This window comes from Parasteatoda tepidariorum, chromosome 2 (assembly GCF_982258835.1).
Source record: "Parasteatoda tepidariorum strain Cologne lab strain chromosome 2, Ptep-v5.0, whole genome shotgun sequence".
Lineage (NCBI taxonomy): Eukaryota > Metazoa > Arthropoda > Arachnida > Araneae > Theridiidae > Parasteatoda > Parasteatoda tepidariorum.
This window is the reverse complement of record NC_141756.1, coordinates 42,868,569-42,890,627: the sequence shown is the minus strand read 5'-3', so window position 1 is coordinate 42,890,627 and position 22,059 is coordinate 42,868,569. Positions and strand designations below refer to the sequence as shown.

At 28.9% G+C, this 22,059-nt stretch overlaps 1 protein-coding gene and 1 long non-coding RNA gene across 2 annotated transcripts in view; one reads left to right on the top strand and one right to left on the bottom strand.

The window, feature by feature from the left end:
- LOC107438596 (neuroligin-1) overlaps positions 1-7,868 on the bottom strand; it is a 193,902-nt gene extending 186,034 nt beyond the window's left edge. The window contains exon 1 of the mRNA XM_087157250.1: positions 7,713-7,868. Coding sequence (XP_087013376.1) covers positions 7,713-7,842 — 130 coding nt within the window. The 5' untranslated portion in view covers positions 7,843-7,868. The remainder of the gene's footprint in view (positions 1-7,712) is intronic.
- Positions 7,869-19,114: 11,246 nt separating this feature from the next.
- LOC147815243 (uncharacterized) overlaps positions 19,115-22,059 on the top strand; it is a 92,468-nt gene continuing 89,523 nt past the window's right edge. The window contains exon 1 of the long non-coding RNA XR_015430814.1: positions 19,115-19,266. This is a non-coding gene — a long non-coding RNA (uncharacterized LOC147815243). The remainder of the gene's footprint in view (positions 19,267-22,059) is intronic.

Here is a 22,059-nt window from a genome sequence, read left to right as displayed (position 1 = left end):
ACTTTAATCCAATCATTCAATGTTAGAAACACAAAGGGAGGCAATACAGGCTTTGCTTCACCTATCAAATTGCTGTTTAGTGCCATGGGCTTGGATCTGCCTCAAGGGGAGTCTTTAATGAAGAAACCAAACAGATGTGGGAAAACAATGGGAACTAATGAAGTAATGTCCAGGCAGTGGTCATTTCATCCACCCCAAGGGCATTTCCAGAAGGTCATTGGAGATTGTCGGAACACGAGGATTCTGTCAGAAGCAATCCTCTTAGCGGTGATAGGGTATGGGGATTAGCTGTGGCAGTTTCGTGTTCTGGAACAAGGACAGCGTTTAGAATTGTCTCTCTTGACCAATTTGTTTCTTCCCACCTACAACATTGTTATGCATGAGAAGCGTCATATAAAGTTGCAGTTGCAAAAGAAGTACTAAATAGGATACGAGTACAAGGAAGATAAAAATTATATTTGTTCTCATTTTCATTGACGTATTTGTTTTCATTTCATAGCGTACTACATTATTTAAGTGTAGTAATATTTATGCCAATACAAAGGGTAAAAGTGGTGAAAAAAGAATCTTTATTTCTTATTAAAACGTGCTTTTTAATAAATTTCAAAATTTCATAATCGAAAAAAGTTCAACACTTTATCGTCACTTAAGATTCAACTTTTATGTAAATGGTCCTAAAATTATTGACTGTAACAAGTGAAATTAAAATTAACAAAAACATGATTTAAAAAAATAGTGGATATGTGCCTATGCCTAGAATATATGTGGTACGTAAAGATTCCATGATTGGATAAAAGTTTCCGATTGATTGATAAGTGATTATAGGTTACAGTATGAAAACTTTTCCTTTGTACTGATTTTAAGCTCGTTTTTGAAGTGTATTATTTTAAACCAAAGGCAATTGAATGCTTTGCTACGTTTAACGCGTTTTGTTTCTTGCCAGAAAATTTATAACCATGAATACCATAATAATAAGAACTAAATAATATGTAACCATAACCAAAATAATATATAACCGTTGTCCAATACAATTAGAGATAAGGTATTTATTTTGATTTGGTAATACCTTAGCACTCCTATATTACATTCTTTTTCTATATTTACTAACGTTTTTGCCAAATTATATTGGTTTAAACTTATCACATATATAATATGTAATCTAATAATAGACTTTCAATAACTAATGTGATTTAATCTTAACTTTTAAAATTGTGTAGCATAATAGGAAATTTTCTCCTATGTGTGTAGACATGATTACTCTCAATGTGTTTGAAATGATGACTATGACTATAAGTCATTAAATTCAATATTACAATGAAAATAATCTATAGTAATAATTATAAGAATTGCTGAAATTCAATATGAATTTTCGATATAAATATTCAACTTAAATATTCCATATTTTCAATTCAAATTTCAATAATTATTACAAAAATTATTACAAATTTAAATAAAACATAAATTCGAATTCTAGCATTTGTGACGATGAAAGTTTCACACTTAAAACACGAGCAAAAATTTAAATTAGAAAAAAAGAAGATTTTGCTTTTCAACCAACTGTATAATAGAAATTAGTCATATATCTATACCAATGCGATTTCTATATATCGACATAAACTGTAATTCCTGACGGGATCCATATTATAAACTAGTTAAAATTTGCTCCTCGACTAATTTGCAAACAAGAAAACACAAACATCTCATGCGCCTAGGAACAAAATATATGAAACATAAATGAAACAGAATCATACATGAAAGCGAACTTTTTTGTCCCTATAAACAAGCAGTTAAGGAGCTACGCTGTAAAAAAAAATTAATAAAAAGAAAATTACGAATCAAATTACGGTAAAAAGTTCCGCACTCCGGTGCTGGTACTTTTTACCGTAAAATTCATTTTTATCAGAACATGTCACTGGTCAAAAAACCTGATAAACCTGATGATAGAAATATTTATTTAATTAGAGTGATTTAGTGATTTTAAGGTAATTATTACTGTAAAAATTACGGTATAATATTTACAATAAAAATGGATTTTACGAATAATGCACCCACAATGCCAAACATTATACAGCAAAATTGATACAGAATTTTTTTACTGTGAAGCTTATATCAATATTATAAATTAAGATTGCAAAGTAATTATTAAAATATTTCATATTCCTGCATTTGTTTCTCATTTTTTGTACTATTTAAACGTACGAGTAAGTTCTTATTTAAGTATTACGTATTATTAAGTATTAAGTATTAAGTTTTGGTGTTGAGTTGATCAACGAAATTTAAGTTCTTAAAAGAAAAGCCTGGTAAGTTAGGATTCGAAAACGCTTATTTCTCCTTATTTAAGATAATTTACTGTTAGTTTACAAAATTTTAGTTCTGTCGAAAAAAAAGAAAGAAACAGTGGTTTTTAATGAAGGAAAAATACTGAAAATCAGCCTTTGCGGAATGCATTTTGAATTTAAAACCATTTTTTATCTGAATGTACTTTACACTGAAAATCTATTTTAATTAAGTGTTTAAGTAAAACACGATTTACTTCTTTTTTTAAATACTCTAAATGCATTTCGGTGTATATTTAGAAACATTTTACATAATTAACATACTTAAACATTTAATCATAATATTCAACAAAATTATTAGGAATACCCTTAAAAATACATTTTGAAAATACAAGTTTTTCCATATTTTAAATTTTGTTTTCGTTGGCTGTAAGTACATAATATTAACTTGCTCTCTCATCAAATATTTTTTTAAAAAATATTGATTTTCAATGAAAAAATTACATTAAAAACCACCTTTTATGAAATAAATTTTAGTTTGAAAACTAATTTTAGATTGAAAAAAAAGTATTTTAAAATGAAGACCAACCTGCACAAAACATTTAATTGCTTTTCAAAGTACCTCAAAGATTTCATTTAGAAACTTCTGACTGATTTGAAGAATCCAAAGAAAAACATGCCAAGGTAAATTTTAAAAAACAATTAGTTTTGCAGATTTAAGAATATGCCATAATATGAATAAAATGATTAGGATTAAAAATAAAAACAAAAGAAAAATATAACATTGAAAACCGTCTTATATGCCATGCTTTTTTTTTTCATTGAATCTAACATTGGATGTATTTTTCAATGAAACTCAAGTTAGACATTTGATTGCTTTTAATTATTTATTGCAATGTGTTGTAATACCAAAACATTCTTCTCGTTTACACTAAGTGCAAAAGTGGATAGTTTTCGAAGTACGGATCCTCAAGCATAAAACATAGGCAACGGTCACTGTGTTGAAAGGTGATTAAGGCGCTCTCGCGCACATCATTGAACAATGGGTACTATGCGCACACATTGCGAGTGTTATATTGGTTTTCAGAATATGCATCGCTTAGAGCTAATAGCTATGAAGTTACCAAAATGTATATTTGGTGGAATGAATCTCCCCAATGAAATGCAAATAATATTCAAATAATTGATGAGTATAGTTATGTTTATTCATACCCATATATATTTGTATACATCCAAGTATCTTTGTGTTTAATTAATCCGCTCTTATAAGGGTTATGACATGGACAAAATTGGATCCGGCAACCTCCGCGTGGTTCGCACTGGTTTGATGCTAATCTCGTGATAGTAATATAGAATTAAAAACTACTATTTATGTTCGTGTATCCGTTTCTCGGAAACATTCCATGTTTGGACGTTGCGTCAATGATAATTTTTGATCAGCACTACAACATATTAAATTTTCATCACATTTGACGGAGAATTAATTTCCATAAGATTTGTGATGGTTCCTTTGAGAATAATAAAACTAAAACTTCCAATTAAATTAGAAAACATCTTTACTTGAATATATTTACCTAAGACTTATATACAATTTCTCTCGATCACACCTGATTACCATATAAATTAAATTAAAAAAACATTTTTTTAAAAAATGAAGAAAGTGTGAGTTAAATGCCCTGAAGGCCAGATTCAACCGACGAAACAGATGTCGCTGGTTCTTAGCCTAACGAATAATTTATAAAAAGATTGTAATTCAAGGCAGAAAGAGCGTGTAACGATATACCAGAAATGAAAAGATGAACAGAATGAGAAACTAAAATGAAAAAAAAATAATATGCTCAAGCTCTTATAGAGCGAAATAAAATTCAAACTAGTTCTTTGAAGAAGCGAAGACAATAATAAAAGTCGTCATGAGAAAAAGAAAAAAAAAATCAGTCCAAATACATTTTCTAGCATCGGAAGGAAACTTCATTCAGCGCGTGGCAAAGGAAATCAGAAAATTTGCATTTATTTTTGTTCTTATTCCTTATTTTTGAATCTATGAATGACAACACTGACATGAGTAAAGTTCCTAGCTGCAGATATCGTGAGAAGTCAAATAAATATGCCGACCTTGTCTTTGAAATGGATTTTTTCACTCATAATTCTGTTTTTGCATTATTTTGGTTTCAAATTCTGAGATATTTCGACACAAAGTCACGTGGCGGGGAACAGAATTTAGTTTACAAATAGAAGTGGACGTTTTTAAATTGCTGGGCATGTTTGTCTGGAATAGCTTTGTTTCTAACAAGGAAAAAGGTAGTTTGTTCTGTCTTGGCGTTTTTTGGAAGAAGTATTATAACGTCCTCAATTTAATTCCTACGTGAGAGGTTCCTGAAGATGTGAAATTTGTATGCGGTATAACATATTTTTGTGCTGTGCTCGACAAGTTTTTCCAGAATTACGTATTCTGATCTTTCTTTCAGATAGCATATTTTCGCAATTTTGAACTCTATAAGAATGAACGGAAGTATTTATTTAAAAGAAATCATCTATTTCAAAACTCATGTGACAACATTGCTAATGAGACATTAGTATTAAGTAATTATTTTGGTTTCAAATTCTAAGATATTTCGACACAAAGTCACGTGGCGGGGAACAGAATTTAGTTAACAAATAGAAATGAGCGTTTTTAAATAGTTGAGCATGTTTGCGTGGAATAGCTTTGTTTCTAACAAGAAAAAGTTAGTTTGTTCTGTTTTGGAGTTTTTTGGAAGATGTATTATAACGTTCTCAATTTAATTCCTACGTGAGAGGGTCCTGAAGATGTGAAATTTGTATGCGGTATAACATATTTCTGCGTTGTGCTCGACAGTTTTTTCCAGAATTTCGTATTCTGATCTTTCTTTCAGATAGCATATTTTCGTAATTTAGAATGCTATTAGAATGAACGGAATCATTTATTTAAAAATAATAATTTAATTTAAAACTCATGAGACAACATTGCTAATGTGACATCATTATTAACTAAATTGACATTGTTTCTTTACTGCTACCTACATTTATTATTGCGAATATTGCACAGATTTGTTAATAAGCAAGCAATTTTTTTTTGTAAGAATTGTTAATTTTAGATTGTTTATTAGCATAAAAGGTTTTCTTCCCATTTGTGACTTGGAAAACATTTTAATAAAATTTTGAAAAATTTTAGAATAGACTTATGAACCGTTACTGAAATTTAAGGTATTTTTGAGGTTTATTTGAGGTTGTTTTGAGGTGTTAAGGTTAAATTGAGGTTTATTCGAAGTTCATGTAAGAAACAACCTTAAAATATCAACCTCCCAAGGTGTATAATCAAGATGTATGAAAGTGTTTTATTCACACTAAAGGATGTTTTGAGGTTGGTGGAAACCTACTTTAGAGCAACCAGATTAGGGATGTTGTTTTTGAAGTGTTCGGATTATTTTTTCTACACTTCAAGTAAATACGCATATTTGAGGTGTGAATAATTTCACCCGGATCTAAACTAAAATTATTTCTCAGTTATATATAAAGTTGATTTTGTGAGGTGTGAATGAGATTAAAATCGAGGTATATTAGTGAGGTTATTTTTGGAGAAAAACATAACCTCATATTCTACCTCAGGTGTATTTTTTTACATCTGTCAATCTCAAATCAACTTCAAAATCACCGCATTTTCTTGAAAGGGAATTCTTTTATTTTTGAAGAATGTTTTAGAATTGGTAAAAAAAGGAATAAAAAGATATGAAATGAAATTGAAAAATAAAATATAAGAATTTGAAACAAAATAATTTTTATTTCATACAAGCAACAGAAACAAACTGCTTTTGTTTCTGTCCTTAAAGTAATGCAGGTGAAAGTAAACTTAATCATCCACTTCAATAAAACAATTAAAATTAAACAATTTTCAATTTATTCAGCCAGTCAGTAAAATTACGTAACAACTCCAGTAGGAAATAAAAAGCAAACGTTGCGAAACAAGTCTTAACAAACAATCTAGAAGCTGATTACAACTAGGATAAGAAGAATGTTTTGATGGTTTGAGTGATATTATAAGAAAAGTATATAATTGAAAAAAAAAATTCTTAAAAAGATTTACAATAAAAACATTCTTTTATACCTTTGCAATTTTTTTAAAGGGATTCTAGTATACTTGTGACGTTGAATTAATTATCATAACACATAGTTAATGCTATGTTTGGTTAATAATTTTGAAGAAGTAGATTTTTGTTTAAAAAGAATGAAAAATGAAAGAAAATGTTTATTTACCTTTTAGCTCGTTTTTTAATGCATTCATGGTCTTCTCAACTTTTTTAAGAAGTAAGCTACGTAACAAAGCTAGCATAAATATGATATTTTATTAAAATAAAACATTTCATTAAATTGCTTACCTTATACAACATAGATTTGCAGCTACTTTTCCCTTAGTAACCCTGTTGGATGACATTACCGCCCCATACACTGGCGGCATTTTATTCATTAGTATGTGCATATTTTTGGATCCAAAATTATTCTAAATGTATGTTCAAAGTGATAGTTTGAGATTTCAATATTTATTTCTCGTTTGAATTTGTTCAAATTATTCAACAAACGTATTGCGTGTTTTGCACAGTGTGATGCATATGATGCAGTGATTAACACCCACTTCTAAATTTTTCGTTTTTCGGTATATTTAGTTTTATCGGTATATTTCCTTTGAATTTTTCGTTTCTCGATATAAAAAAGATATTTTTTACAACCATTTCTCAGGAGAAAAATAATTGGAATCAGTTCTGAAGCAGCATGATTTTATTGCGTTCTTGAAAACATTTGAATGCGTTCTTGGTGGACCATATTTTGCACGTTTATAATGGGAAATTGAAAACAAATTAAGCGTTTATTCGAAAAAAATAAGAGGTAATTTTTACATTATTAAAACTCACTCCCTCATTTTCAAGAACGAATCACTCAGAAAATAATCCTTAGCAAGGAAAATACTCGAAGAAAAACTATTAAAACAGAATGCAAACTACTACAAAATTGAAAAATCAGAACAATTGTAAAGGTCAGGTTATCTATTTAAAATTGATTTGAATTATTATTTGAATTTAGCAATAATTTAAATAATATATAATGAATTTAAAAATTCAGAAAATATTTTGCCACGTACGTTACCTTTTAAATATATATACATATTTACTATCTTTAATACTTTATTCTTTTTTTCGAAAATACCACATTAAATATAGTTTTTATACTTGTTATGGTGGCAAATTCGAAAATATTTTATTTTTCTAAAAAATGCTCATTAAAGTTACGCACTCCTACAAGAAATGACAGGGAAAAAATTTCCTCACAAGATGTATAAAAAATCATAAAAAAGCAAATGCATTAAAAAAGAATGAAATATTTTACTCTGTAATGCTAACCACTTATTTAACTATGATTTATACTTACAGCAGCATTCATTAAAAACAGATATTCGGAGATAAAATGAATCTTCTAAAATATATACTCCCTCCACGTATTTAAGAGAATTAAAAAAAAGTGAACAAAATAAAATGTTAATATCTAAGATGTCTAACATAACCTCCTCTGCTATTTCTGTAAATTGTACCACGAGACTACTCATTATCTCTAGTATTCAGAACACTGATAACATTTTTGGCAAATTTAAAAGCAGATAGAAAAAAAAAACTTTCCTTGCCTCCTTTTATAAGACAAATTACATTGATTAAAACTTCTTATCCCATTCTTAGCAAAATAAAAAAAAACGGAGAAAGTTGAATTAAAACCGTTCTTTTTTTAGGGAAAAAAAGGGATGAGTAAAAGGAAATTTCTCGGATGATAAATCATCTACGTGTTCGAGATTGGCAATTGTGTAGCAGTAATCTTCTCTGACGTAATTAACCATCTGATGAGGCTATTAGGTTATTCGATGGTTCATTTTGAGACACTTATCTTCCATGTCGTACTTTAATCATTCATTGGCTTATTCATTTCTTAAAACTAGACAATGAATAGTCATGATTTGCCCATCATTACCATGAAACAACTGATGATATATGAGTTACTTTTAAATTTAAAATAATTAAACATTTTGAAAGATAGTAATGCCATATTTAAAATGGGTTAAAAACATTGTTTTGCTTTTTTTCTATAAGAATAGAATTTTTGATTGTTAGCATCACACTAAAGGGTAAATCTAGAGCAAAAATTTTTTGTCTTCTTCAATAATTGTTTACATTAATTAAAAAAATTACTTGCGAAACTAAAATTAAGAACATTACTACGCCCTTGCTATTAAAGAAGACATAAAATTTTTTTTAAGAAAAAGCAAATAATTTCTATCATTTTCAGTAAGAAATTCCTGAAATGTAACTATAACAGCATTCTGCAAAGCATTGAAATATCTAACAATTAAAATAATATGAAGAACAAAAAAGTACGTTATAAAATGAATACTTTTTAAACAGAATGCTCTTAAATTTTAACAGCATAGAAAAAAGAACAAAATTCCAATTTTGTATTCTAATTTTGCCAATTATGAAAAAAATACATTTTTTGCCATACAAAAAAAATATTTTGCATTCACAATAACTTTCTACATTAATTGAAAATAATCTACCTACGCAACTAGAAATTAAAACATTTTCATAAAGCATTTTAATGAATATTTTGGAATCTTTACTCTTAAATTAAATTATTTTCCAAAAATCGAAACTAGAATTTTCTTTTTATTAAATAAATAAATATTTCGCATTCCAAATAAAAAAAAAAATTTTTATACCAAAAACCAGTTCAATAATTGATGCTAAAAAGATGCCAGTAATTCAATTATTTTGGAGTATTTATCTGAAATTCAAATTATTTAATAATTTTTAACTAGTTAAATGCTAATTGGACCAAAATTATTTTACATTTTTCCAAAAAGAAATTCATATGCCAAAAAAAAATACTATCATTAATTTTAAATGATGGTGATGGTAAATACTGAACAAAAGCAAACTTTAAGGGGTTATAATTAATTATAAAAGGATTATAAATTATGAATAATTATTAAATAAAAAGTCGCGATATTTCAGATAATAAATAAGAATTACTACTAAAGTCTGTTTGATATTTTACATTAAATTTTTTTTCTTGTACATAAATTATAGCAAATTTTCAATCAGTAATTAACTTGAAGGATTACTATTAGTAAAGTAAAAATATTTTGAAAACGTAAGAGTTATATTTGAAAAAAAGGTGGTTCCTAATTTTAGAATACTTTTTTCGAAAGATACTTTACTGCATTTTTTCTTATATATTCTATCATAAAAGAAAAACTATTCTCCTTATAAATTATTTTATGTGACACAATGTTGGGTATCAGTGTCACATCAATATCCCTTAGGCAATAGACCCCGTTTGTCCATTTTAAGAATAAATGTCTTAGTTGGCGTCTTGTATTCCTATGGAAATTTGTCGAATCTCGTTCAATGTTTTTGTATGGCATTTTTTTTCCGATTTGATCGATGTTATCTATTTTTCCGGTATATTTTATAACATGATTTTTATAAAAAGTACTGGCATAAATAATAACCCAAAGCATAATATAACTCACAAATTTCAGATGCGCATTAAATGTCTGAAAATAAATAATAACCAATACCTGATTTTTTCTTCTTCCAATCTTTCTAAAAACAGATATTTATTAAGAATTGAAAATAAATATGTGCTTAAGAAGCATAAAAAGAATCTTGATTGAACAACCGAGCTTAAGAAACTACTCACTATGAAAAATAGATACAGAAATCTTGCAAAACTTTCTTCGATTTTGACGAAACCATTTCCTGATTAAAGTTTAGAATGAGCACTTTGTCAAAGTGACTATCACCAGTTCTTCAATGACATGGGCTTCACCAAAAGTTAGGAAATCTTTTATCATACCTTTTTAATTTTCAAAAATAAATTAAGTAAAATAAGTAATTATAAATAATTATAAATAATTATAATTACTTATTTTTATTTTATTTATTTATAGCTTGTTATTATTATTTATACCATGTTTGATACCATGAGGCACTTGTAGTGCCACATGGTATCAAACGTATGACATTGTTGTTCACTTTTTCGTGGGCAAACTATAAGACGTCACCCAAACAACTTGGACAGATGAATAAATTACATCCATGCTCGAAGCAGGAACCCGGAATCTTCTTTGTTTAAAGTCAGATCTTTGACAACCATACAGCCAGGTCTGTTTATGTCGTCATACTAGTTTCCATCACCCAATCATCATTCTAGTTTCGTCATTCCAGTTAACTATCTCCCACAATGCACTGCAATAACGTTCCGAGTTAGAAAAGCATTTTCGTCATATTTTTGAAAGTCCACGTTTTCTAACAAACCACGTGATTTCATGACGAAGTAATTTTCAAAATTAGCGAAATACAGCTCAAGGGTCGCAAAATCGTCAAAAGTAACACTTTTATTTCTGAGAGTCTTCTCAAAATAAAGCTGCTTATTTAATGTACTAAAAAAGAATAGTATTTTCAAGAAACTGATATTCTTAAATTGGATCTCTCTCCTACACTACAAAGCGAAATTATCTTCATAAGAATTTCATTTTTCTTAGTTTCTAATAAAATTATAAAAATACCAAGAATTATAAGAAATCCTTTAGAAGATTAATAGTTCAAGAATAAAATACAATTGTGCGAAAGAAATTAATTATTGACTTTTCTCGATTTTTAAATGTCACATTTTATTTACTCTAATCTTTTTAAAGGCAGATATTCCAGCAAAATCTACTTCTACAATACAAACATACCAGAATATCTTACAAAGGCATGTGACATATTTTTTCAATAAATATTAGTTTAAGAAATACATTACTTGCTAGCTCCATTTTTTTTTCTTTTGCCCCATATCATTTTTACAATATTCTCAAAAACATACAGAAATAACAAAAATACGTAAAAAAACTAATACTTTCGATATAAATTTTCTTTAAAATGTTTAAAAATACATTATAGGCGAATAAAATGAAGAATTACATCCCAAAACTTCAAATGGTTTATTTCCGTTTCTATGTTAAGAAAAAAGATGTAAAATATAATAATAATAAATTAAATGTAAAAATAGAGTCTACATTGTTTTTAAAGTTCATTTATTGCACTATAAAAACATTTCAGCCTTTGTGAAGCGAATATTAAATTTATAATATAAAATACATAATATATTTTTTCAATAACAATGTGTCCTGTTGACTCCTGAAGTTGTTATTGTTTTTAAGTTTACTTGTCATCAAAGCAGTAAAATTGACAACTAATCGGATTTTCATTTTCTGACTCAGCTAAGTTAACCAACAATAAAACAAAGTCTTTTTATGTTCTGAATATAAACCAATAGCGGCTCTGAAGCTTGCTAAGAGGTTTTACTTTTCTCAAACACGTACAAAGCAAATCTTGTTACATCATAAAACTAGTTGAGTCACTTTCCTTGCTTTGAATACCACCTTACTCATGAGGCAAACAGCATTTACTTTCAAACCCAAACTGTTCTGTTCATAATCTCTGCCCTGTTCGAGTTGCGCATTATTCTGGTTCAGCAACTATTTAAAGGCTGTAAATTTTTTCCACTTCCATAATATTAATCTTTTTATGCATTCGAGTTATCACATTAATAAGATGGGGATCTGGAACGTTTAGTGATAACTTTGCAAAAGCATGAAATGCATTTTATGACAAAAGTTTCTTGACATTTGTAACAATTTTGAGTAAACACTGGCAATAAGTTAAATACTATAAGAAAACAAAATATTACAACAATGTGGAAGAAAAAGATTGGTTGGTTTAAAGTTTTTATTATCACATCACTTTTTTAAATATTTATAATATCATTATGTTTCAATTAGTACCAAAAACTTTTCAAATTATTGTAAAGACTGATTCCATGCAGGTGCAGTCGTAAAATATTTCTTAAATTAAATCGTCAATCGTAAAATATTTCTTAATTAAGTCGTAAATAATTTCTTAAATTCTTTTAATATTATTTTTACATTATTTTTAAATCTTTTTTAAATCATTTTTAAGTAATTTTATATTGTTACAAGCATATATTGTGTCAGGAATTTTCCAAATGTCACTCATTAAAATAATTTATAAAGCATCACATTTGAAAATTATTTGCCTTTAATATCAATACTTAGCTGTTTATAGGTTATTTAAATGTTTTATTTTTTCCTAAATTCTTTTCTTAACCTTTTAACCTTTGGTAAACTTCTTATTTTCCCGCTTTCAACTTTCATTCTTATGCGATTAACACTCTTTAATATTTATTTACATCAGATGATTATTAGGAAATAAAATTTCGAGAAAAAGAAATAATATTTACTTAAGATAAATGAAATTATTTTTCGAAACTTATTATTATTTTAATGCTTGTTGCGTATTTTGTTGTTATGCATCTCATTAAGATAAATTTAGGCTGATTAAATAATAATGAAAAAAATACAACATCTACCGTAATCAGCATTAGTATAATATTTTTTTTTCCTCATTAAATATCATTTAGTTTTTATATTTGCATGTATGAATGATTATGTATTTTAAAAAGGCGAAATGTTTAGCAAAAAAATAAAAAATACGGCATTTATTTATGTAAACAATTGTCGATTCCAATAATTTTTTGCGCTATTTTTAATGAAAGTTGGCGTAAATATAGCACTCACTTAGTTTCAATTAATAATGATAGATAAAAGAAAGTGAATCAGAAAATGCAAATTATCAAACGAGAACTGAATATAGAAACGTTGTTACCTAAAACGTAATTAGTGCAACTCAGAGAAGATCCGTTTTTTTTAATGCGACCTCGTAAAATTCTGATTCCGGATAAAAGCACTTTACTCCAACGTTACGATTCTCGAATGTCGAATCTTTCAATCCTTTTCCCACTTAGAGTATGATCGGCGCCATTCGATCACCATCCCCTCACCCTGAAGGCACCTCACCTCTCTCTTTTTGGATGCACCCTTTTTAGATGTCTCTTTAAGACCACTTTCACACACTGACCATAAAACAAGAACGAAGACCCCACTGATACCCTATCCCTCCTTTCCCACTAGGCTCTTAAAGTTTGCTTTAAGGGCACTACTAAATCCGTTTTAATCACTCAATGACACAAATAAAATCTCAAACTCGCACCACTGGAGGCGCTGTTATCGGGGGCCCTCATTCGTTTTAAAATAAATCCAATTGTTTTCAAGTTGAATTCTTGCACTGTGTCTCCTTCAGATACAATGGACACATTTCCTGGGATAAACTAGAGCCATTCTCGTTATTGCCTGCGCTGTATCACGCTGTCAAGACACTAGGTGAACCCCTGGTGCGTGGTAATAATGCTACGCAGGGGACTGTCGAAACTAGATGGTATAATTGACTTCCCTCAACACTAATGTTGAACAGATGCATTTAATAAGGGATGTGTTGAAAAGACAGGTATTGATTGGTGCCATAGAGTTGAATGCTTGCCCCAAAATTAGATTTGTATAAGTGTCACGTATGGGGAATTAAAATATCGCCGATGTAATTATTGGAACATTAAGATTCTTGAGGAAGTTCGATTTGCCAATATTGTTTTTAAAAAATGGTTATTTGCGTGAATATCATTTTAAATATACTGGAAACAAAGTTTTGTAACAACGAAGGGAAATTAATTGTGTATTGAAAAATCTGAAATCTATGTTCTTCATTAAGAAGACAGTTGGAAAAGCTTAAAATCTGATAATTGGCCGAGAGATTGAAACATAAAATTAATGGCTTTTGAAACAATTAATATATTTAGTGATGTTTATTTATGAGAAATTGCATTCTTAAAAGTTTTATTTTAACCAAGCATCGAGGGAATCTCTATTGCTACCGAAACAAAGATATTAATGATATTAAGTAAGAGTTTCAGTTATTTTCTAAGATTGATTTTTTTTTAACTTTTATTTTTTGCTACGTTTTAGGGTAAATAAAAATTGCTCAAGAATGCTTCAATCAATTTGCTTCAATCAATCAAGATTGCTTCAATCAATTTGCTACTAAGGGAAATTTCTAAAATTCACCTCTCTAACTTAGTTTCTCTCTTTAAAAACTTGAAGAAAGATATTTTTATTTTTATGCGAGAAAGTAATCGGGTTACCATAGAGTCTACTTCCTGGTCTCAACTTAATTCAAAAACTTGTTTATCTCTCGAAAACGCATGTAAGTCCTCTTAAGAGGTCTCTACTCTCGCCATCTTGGATTTTAGGCTAAATTTTTAATTTATGTGTGTTTGGTATGTATATATTTTTTTGTACTTAACAAACCTTTGATTATATAGTATTATTAGACAGAGCAATACCTTTCAAAAAAGGTAGAAAATATTTGGGTTGCTTTATTAGATTAGAAAAAAATAGAGCTTGATATTATTTAAAACTTGTATGAATTTTTCCTTAAAACATTAAAGCAATAAATTTACAAATTTTGTGGTTTTGGAGCAAGTATTTAAAAACTACATATTTCTCAGTTTAGCCAAAAATGCTTTAGAGGTGATATCATAAACGCAAGGAAGCTTATCTGAAATCGCAAAGCAGATAACTTTATACTTTTTAATTACCTATCTAAAATTGTGGCTTAAAGTAGTTGAATTAGAAATTTTGTCACAAAAATTAATGGAGAGTCTAAAATACAACATGTTTTATATCTCACAGTTTGTGATAGGGTGATGATCTCTTGCATTTTACATGTGTCGGAAAAAACAGTCAAATAGAGTAAAAATCCTTTAGTTTATTTGAGAAAATAAAAAGAATTAAAAATCATACTTAATTTTTCCCCCTCCTATCTTCCCCTTGGACAGTTGAGTTCAGTAGTGAGAGGATGAGTTTCTTAAGCCAGGGTGTTGCAAAACTATCGAAACACACTGACCACTTATCTTTTTTTTTTTTTCATCTTTTAAAATAAGTCATACTTTTAACAGCTGCACTAAGAAAACCAAATCCTAAGTGAGAAGTCCTTTATGGCAAGATATGATTCCTCTTCCTTAGTAAATTAAAATTTCTTGAAATTTTAAACAAATGTATCCGTTGTTGAACAGCCGACTCAATTTTGGGTTTACAACTACTAATGTTCAAGTCAGTAGCCTTGTAATTTTGAACCCAATCCAGAAGTCAAGAGAACTCCTGGATCAAGTATTGGGAGAAATTTGCCTTCGAGGAGAGCTTTTTGATGGAACTAATTCGCATTTGCGTTACATGCAGAGGAAAATCAAGAAAATCTCCCATGGTTACCCTGACGGCAGGCTGACACTAACCCATGATCTGTCTGTCTGCCAATGAGGATATTTCACGTCAACACTGTGGCCGATGCGAGTCGGGCGTGGAATTCGTATCATTCGGGGATTCGAACCCGGTTTACCTCATTGGAAGACGAACTCCCTTAACTATTGAGCCACTACGGCTCTAAATAATAGTTTGAGACTCACAATATATGTATTTCTTCAACTTAATTTTTGACAAGTATTACAAAATTTGTATATTAAAAGGGGTAATTGCGTAGCGCTTTATACTTTCTAGACAAGAAGTTTTTTTGGATCAAGTATTGAGAGAAATTTGCCCTTGTGGAGAACTTTTTGACGGAACTAATCCCTACTAAAAGTTATATGGAGAAGAAAACCATGAAAACCAATCATGGTTAGCATGACGTCAAAGGGATTCTAACTCATGATCCGTCTACCACTGAGGATATTTTATTCAGTACTATGGTTGCTGCGAGCCAGGTGCGGAATTCATATCGACCAGCCATCGCTGGAATTCGAATCCGGTTCACCTCGTCGGACGGTGAACGCTCTATCCCCTGATCCACCATGGTTGTTTTGATACTTTGAAAATTTCAGAGTGTAGAGCTCAACTCTTGGTTTACCTGAACATAGTTTTTCTCTATTTCAAAAAACAAAAGAAAACAAGACTTTCCATGAAAGTTTTCTCTTTCAGTAAAGCAATCAATTAAAGGTCATGCTTATCATGTTTACTCTTAGAACTTATTTTCTTAGAAAAAACAACTGCTTGAATCTCAAGAGCATAAATGTTCGTCTATTTTTATGCCACTTGCCACTTTTTTCTATATTATAAATATCAATAAAATATGTTATTTTACTCTGTAATTTATAGATATAACAACAATGAAATTTTATATATGATTTGAAAGTGAGGTTCATGACACAAGATCTAAAAGACATTATTAGTTTAGGCATGATTAGTTTTTGTATTAGAATTGAGAATGGTGGGAAAATTAGCCTTATTTTTCAGCGCAAGCGCTCATTATATAGTTTTATATTTATTTTAAAAATAACAAATTTTTGCCATGATATCGAATTATTTTTCACATACATATTGCTTTTACTTTAGGGGAAAAAAAATTTGAGCACAGAGCGATTCTTGCCAAATATTATCAAGGTCTCTCAAAATCCTCATACAGGTCTCTCAATTCTAGCGTTTTATAGAATATTAATTATTCTGTTAACATTACTGATCTATACTAGTAAACATAAAATTATAACTAAAAAACGAAATCCTATTATTGCGTGTTTTATGTAAATTACTTTTTAAGTGTTCCTTATAACCATATAATGCAATAAAATTTATAATTTAAAAATTTAAGTGTTATTCCCTATTAACTGATATTCAAATTTTTAATAAAGTCAATATATGATGCTCAGACTCTCTATTGTGGCTGTATTATGAAAAAAAAAACTTAAAAATATGCCTTTCTTTAATAACTTGCAATTAATGCGATGAAATTAATTATCAACTTGAAGTTGTTATTTTAAAAAAAAATAATTCAATTTTTATTCAATGTGTTTTCGAAGACTATTATAAACTGTTAGACTTAAGTTAGGACTCGGTAAGTAACTTCTCAGAAAATTTATAATTCCAATGAATTATAATGTCATATTTTCTGAGAAGATCCGGATGAATCGCTTAATAAAGTCTTTCCCTGTTGTCCAAAAGTTAAGCTTAGCTTTACAAATTTGTTCAGTTTAAAAGTAAGCTAAACTTTTCCTCTATAAAAGTAACTGTAACTATAAAAGTAAACACACCAGTGCTCTTATTTTTAGGCAGTGAAGTTTAGAGCTCAATACTAAAATTTTGAATATTTAGTTCTGGTGCTCAGTTCAGACGAAGACGTCTTTGTTTTAACCCAAAAGAATGAGGGGGTCACAAAAGGATTGATGGGTCGTTAAGATGTTTTGAATTCTTTTTTTAAGGTTGTGGACTTTCCTGTAAGCTTTCAGACCTGATTTTGATAATTTATTTTCAAGGCTGAATGAAGTTATTAGTAAACTGACTGAATGTTTCTCTGTTCTCACTTAATATTAATAAATTGAACTTGCATCCTTAAACTGCAGAAACTAGCTAAATATGCAGTGCCTGTTATCAGTTTTAACGATCTCCTTATCAATACTAGTTTTAGTGCTAAAAGGTGAAAAAGTCGTGGTTAGTTTATGTGTTTGTGATTCGACTTAAAATTGCACTTATCCACATTTTATTTTTATTCATGTTCTGTGATTAATGATGTTATTAACAAGCCGTATCGGTATGTTTATGTCTTTTCTTCCAGTAATTGAATCATATTTGTCCGTGTTCTATAGCTTTCATCTCTGAAGTGGTGAATTTATCTCAGTGAGTATTAGGTGTTGGTGCCCTTTCTTTTTATGAAGTGCAAATTTTTTTTATTAGTGGAACTGAAATATAAGGTGGCAAAACAATTCATTGTTTATTTATATGTATGAGATATGATTTAAACGCTTTCTTGCCTTAGATCCGTATAAGTTCATTTATATTTTGTATTTAACAAGGAAATTAGTAAGCTGTATCAGTATTTTTATTTCTTCTTTTTTTTTACAGATGAACTTAACTTGCCCTTGTTTTACTGCTCTCACTTCTATTAATTAGAAATTTATACGATATATATTGAGTGTTGGTGTTCATTTTTGATTAAATACAGTCTTATTATTTGTACCACTTAAGAGGTGAGTAAGTAAAATATTGATGGTTCCTTTATGGGTTTTAGATTTGAATGGAATGTTTTCTTGTTTGTGACCATACCTGTTTATTTTTATTTTTTTATGCGATTAACGGAGTAAACAAACAGTCATAGTGTTTTCCTGCCCTCTCTTTGATTAGATAAGTTGATATTGTCCATTCTCGAGTGCTTTTAACTTTAAACTGGAAAATTAAGTTAGGCTAAAAGCGTAGTTGCATGAACCTGTAAATTTTGAATTATTCACATGGATATTTATAAAAATAATTAATCAAGACTGCGTTTAAAAAAAACTTTTTTTATTAACATACATCTTATTATAATTTTTATGATAATTAATATATTATTTGGCTATATTGCTATTTTATAATTTTTGTTTCAATAACGTCCAACCATGTTTCTTTCATATAAATATTTTTTTCAGAAATTTTTAAAATCATTTACTTGACTTTACTTGAAATGAATTAAACTATATCGTCAGATTTAGTTTTTTTTCCCTTAAATCACTAAAAGGCCAAGATGCATAAACTGAAAATAAAATTTAAATTTTTCATAGACGAGGAAAAAATATAGAGGAATAGTTATATTAGTTTAATTAGTGATTTTTTCTAAAAAATTGACTTCTGGAAATACTGCTATCTATTAATACTTATTTTTAAAACAGATTGAGTGGTTTTTTGATTATCAAGTACAATTTTTCAGAATTACAAGATTCAAAATATACATATCATTCTAAATGCCTTCAGGTTTATGTTATTCAGCTAAAATTGCTCCTTCATTCATCAAAGAAATATTTTTTTTTCAGGGTAATATTTTCAGGAATAAAAAAAAAAATTCTTTGTGCTTTGAAACAGCTGGCTTAAAAGAGCTCTAAATCTTCACGCATTTTCTCTGCAGCTGAAACTTCTATTCAATTGTATGCTTGCAGAGGAACAGATGAGGTCAAGCAAAGTGGAGCTTGCGTAAGAGAATTCTCTCCATTTTCTTCTTTTTTCATTCTTTTGTCCATCTGACCTCCTTTCACTCGTACACTTTTCCGGGGATCAAGAAAGAGAAAATGGAAATAAGGGTGATTCGGGATAACGAAAGAGGTGACAGATGTCACATTCTTCGGAACTTCTCATATTTCCCCTTCGGATGTATCGTATTGGATATTTAAGAGTAGCGTGACACTGAGAAGATGGATTACGAGAGGATCCCATTGGTTATTGCAATATTACACGCTTGCCTCCTATCATATAAATAACTTTTTTATATTTACTTGATGTAATTGGATGCACACAATGCATTCAAAAACTTATTCAGGTATTCTTTGAGAAATAGTGCGATTTTTTTTTATTTATTTCGTATGGAATAATTACTACACAGAGAAAAAAAAATTTGGTAAAATTATCTTACTGTATTATAATGGTATTTTTGGTAAAAAAAATATAAATAAAAAAAAAAACATTATATTGGATTATAAAGCTAAATTATTTGGCATTTAAACCATTCATTTGGTGCAATGTTGGTAATCTATATGCTTTGGTAAAACTTACCAAGCTTTTTGGAGCCAGAAACACGGTAAATTTTTCCTTTTTCTGGTAGTTTTCCAATACTTATTTTTTCTCAGTGGATGAATAATCATTAATATTTTCATGTTCTCTTTTTTAAATTTCAAAAAGAGATATTCCAATTTTATTTCCTTAAGAAATATTTAAAATTTGTTAGGAATTCGACAAGATCAGAAATAATTCTATAAATAATGAGATTTTTTTTCTGGAAACTTATTTCAATTGTTCCAAAATCGCTCTCAAAATGTATTTGAGAAATTTTGTAGATCTTTTTGTACATTTTTTTCATTAAAACGAATTACCATTAATGCTCATGCCTGTCAAAAACACTTCCTCATTAGTCTGGATGTTCGGCGAACAACAAAAACTTTAATGTCGTTAGATGAGTTAATTTTTCTGTCCAGCTTCTTTATTAATGCTAAGCTAAATAAAATTGAGATATTTTGCTTTCTCGTATAGCATCCCACAACCACGTCTATGTAGTTCTGCGTAGTGCAGTTGCCACAAAATAGCCTCGGTTCGCCACAACAGTGGTACCCGAACTTTTTGTACAAGGAAACCATTTATGATTTTTTTTTCTGCGGAATCCCAATCACGCAATGCTAGTGGATGAGTGGCTAGGGAGTTAGCCTTGCAATAAGGTGGCCCGGGTTTGATACGAATTCTATTTCTTGCTCGTAACGACCAAAGTGCTGACTTAAAATATTCTCCGTGATAGATGAATCATGGGTAAGAATTCACTTATCGTCGGTCAAATCGTGGAAAGTTTGAAAAGTCCTCCAAGAATACTAGTTTTTCCCAATGCTTGATCCATGAATTCTCTTGGTTTATGGGTTAAGTTCAAAAAATCGAGGCTACATTTGTAGTCGTAAATTTTCGCTCGCTTGTTCAACGCCGGTAATAAAATTTATTAAAGAAAATATTAGTTATAGTTAATATTGTATCTCGGATAAGTCATACCACATTCAATGATCTTGAATCTACGTGTTTTGCGAACCTTGTAATTTAAAGTTGAAAAAGTAACTATAGCGTCAATATGATGTAAAATAAACGTCATTATCTTGAGTAAGTGTATCCTTATTGCCAATTTCAACTCTGATTATTTTGGACCTATTTGTTTTGCAAACCTCATTTTCTTAAAAAATAAAAATTTAAATAATAATATAAATGTTGGTTTCTCACGTAATTTTATGTTTAATGATGTTGGATCTGTGTTTTGCAACCTATATTCTTTTTGGAAAAAGTGAAAGAAAAATCATATCGAGTAATAATATCTTAATAATATGCAAAACTTGTAGTAGATATTACAAATTGAATTTTTAAACATACGAAACCATTCTAAGTTAAATGCGGTTTCCTACTATTTTCTTCTATCTTTCTATTCTTTTAATATAAATGCTCTTCGAAAATAAGGCTTACCCGTTATTACTAAAAGAAAAACATTATATGTTAGTATATATATTACATTCAGAATTAGAAATAAAAGCTAATTCAACTGGTTTATGAACTGTATTATATAAGAAGTTTTATATAAGGTTTTATTTAAGCAAATTTATTATATCAGTAATAAAAAAGTAAACAATTCTAATGTATGCCTAGAAGGGATTTTTTAAATTATTTGTTTCTTGTCAAATACACTATCTAGTGGATGAAATACTTAATTATAATTTTAAGGGTGTTTTTAAATGGCTCTGTTGTCGCATGAAATGATGCGTTTTTTTTTCGAATAATGTGCTATTTTCATAACTGCTGTAAGTTTATAACAGTTACTCATGACTGTCCGGTAAAATTCACGCTATCTTTTTCCAGCACCCTCTATGTTTATTCCGAATATAGCGCGAAATGTCAATAAGGAGAAAAAACGCAGTTATAAGAAAATGAAAGGCTTTGTGGTCTAATTTTTTTAATATTTTATGACTTGCTCTAATTCTGTATTATCTGGGCTCATAAGAAATTGCGAAAAATAAAAATAACGCATAGATTTTGATTATTTTTATCTAACTGGAAAAATGCTACTAAATTTGCAATTTTTTAAAACGCTTAATAACTTTGAAAATCTTTTAGTTATTTGGCTTTTCTAAATCCCGAATAATTCTTTACGGCAAAATGACTGTAGATAGTTTGAAATTATATCTTTGTTTCAAGGTGTATGGCATTTAAACTGTAGTTTTTTCCTTGGTTAAAATGCTTTGCCAAAGAAAA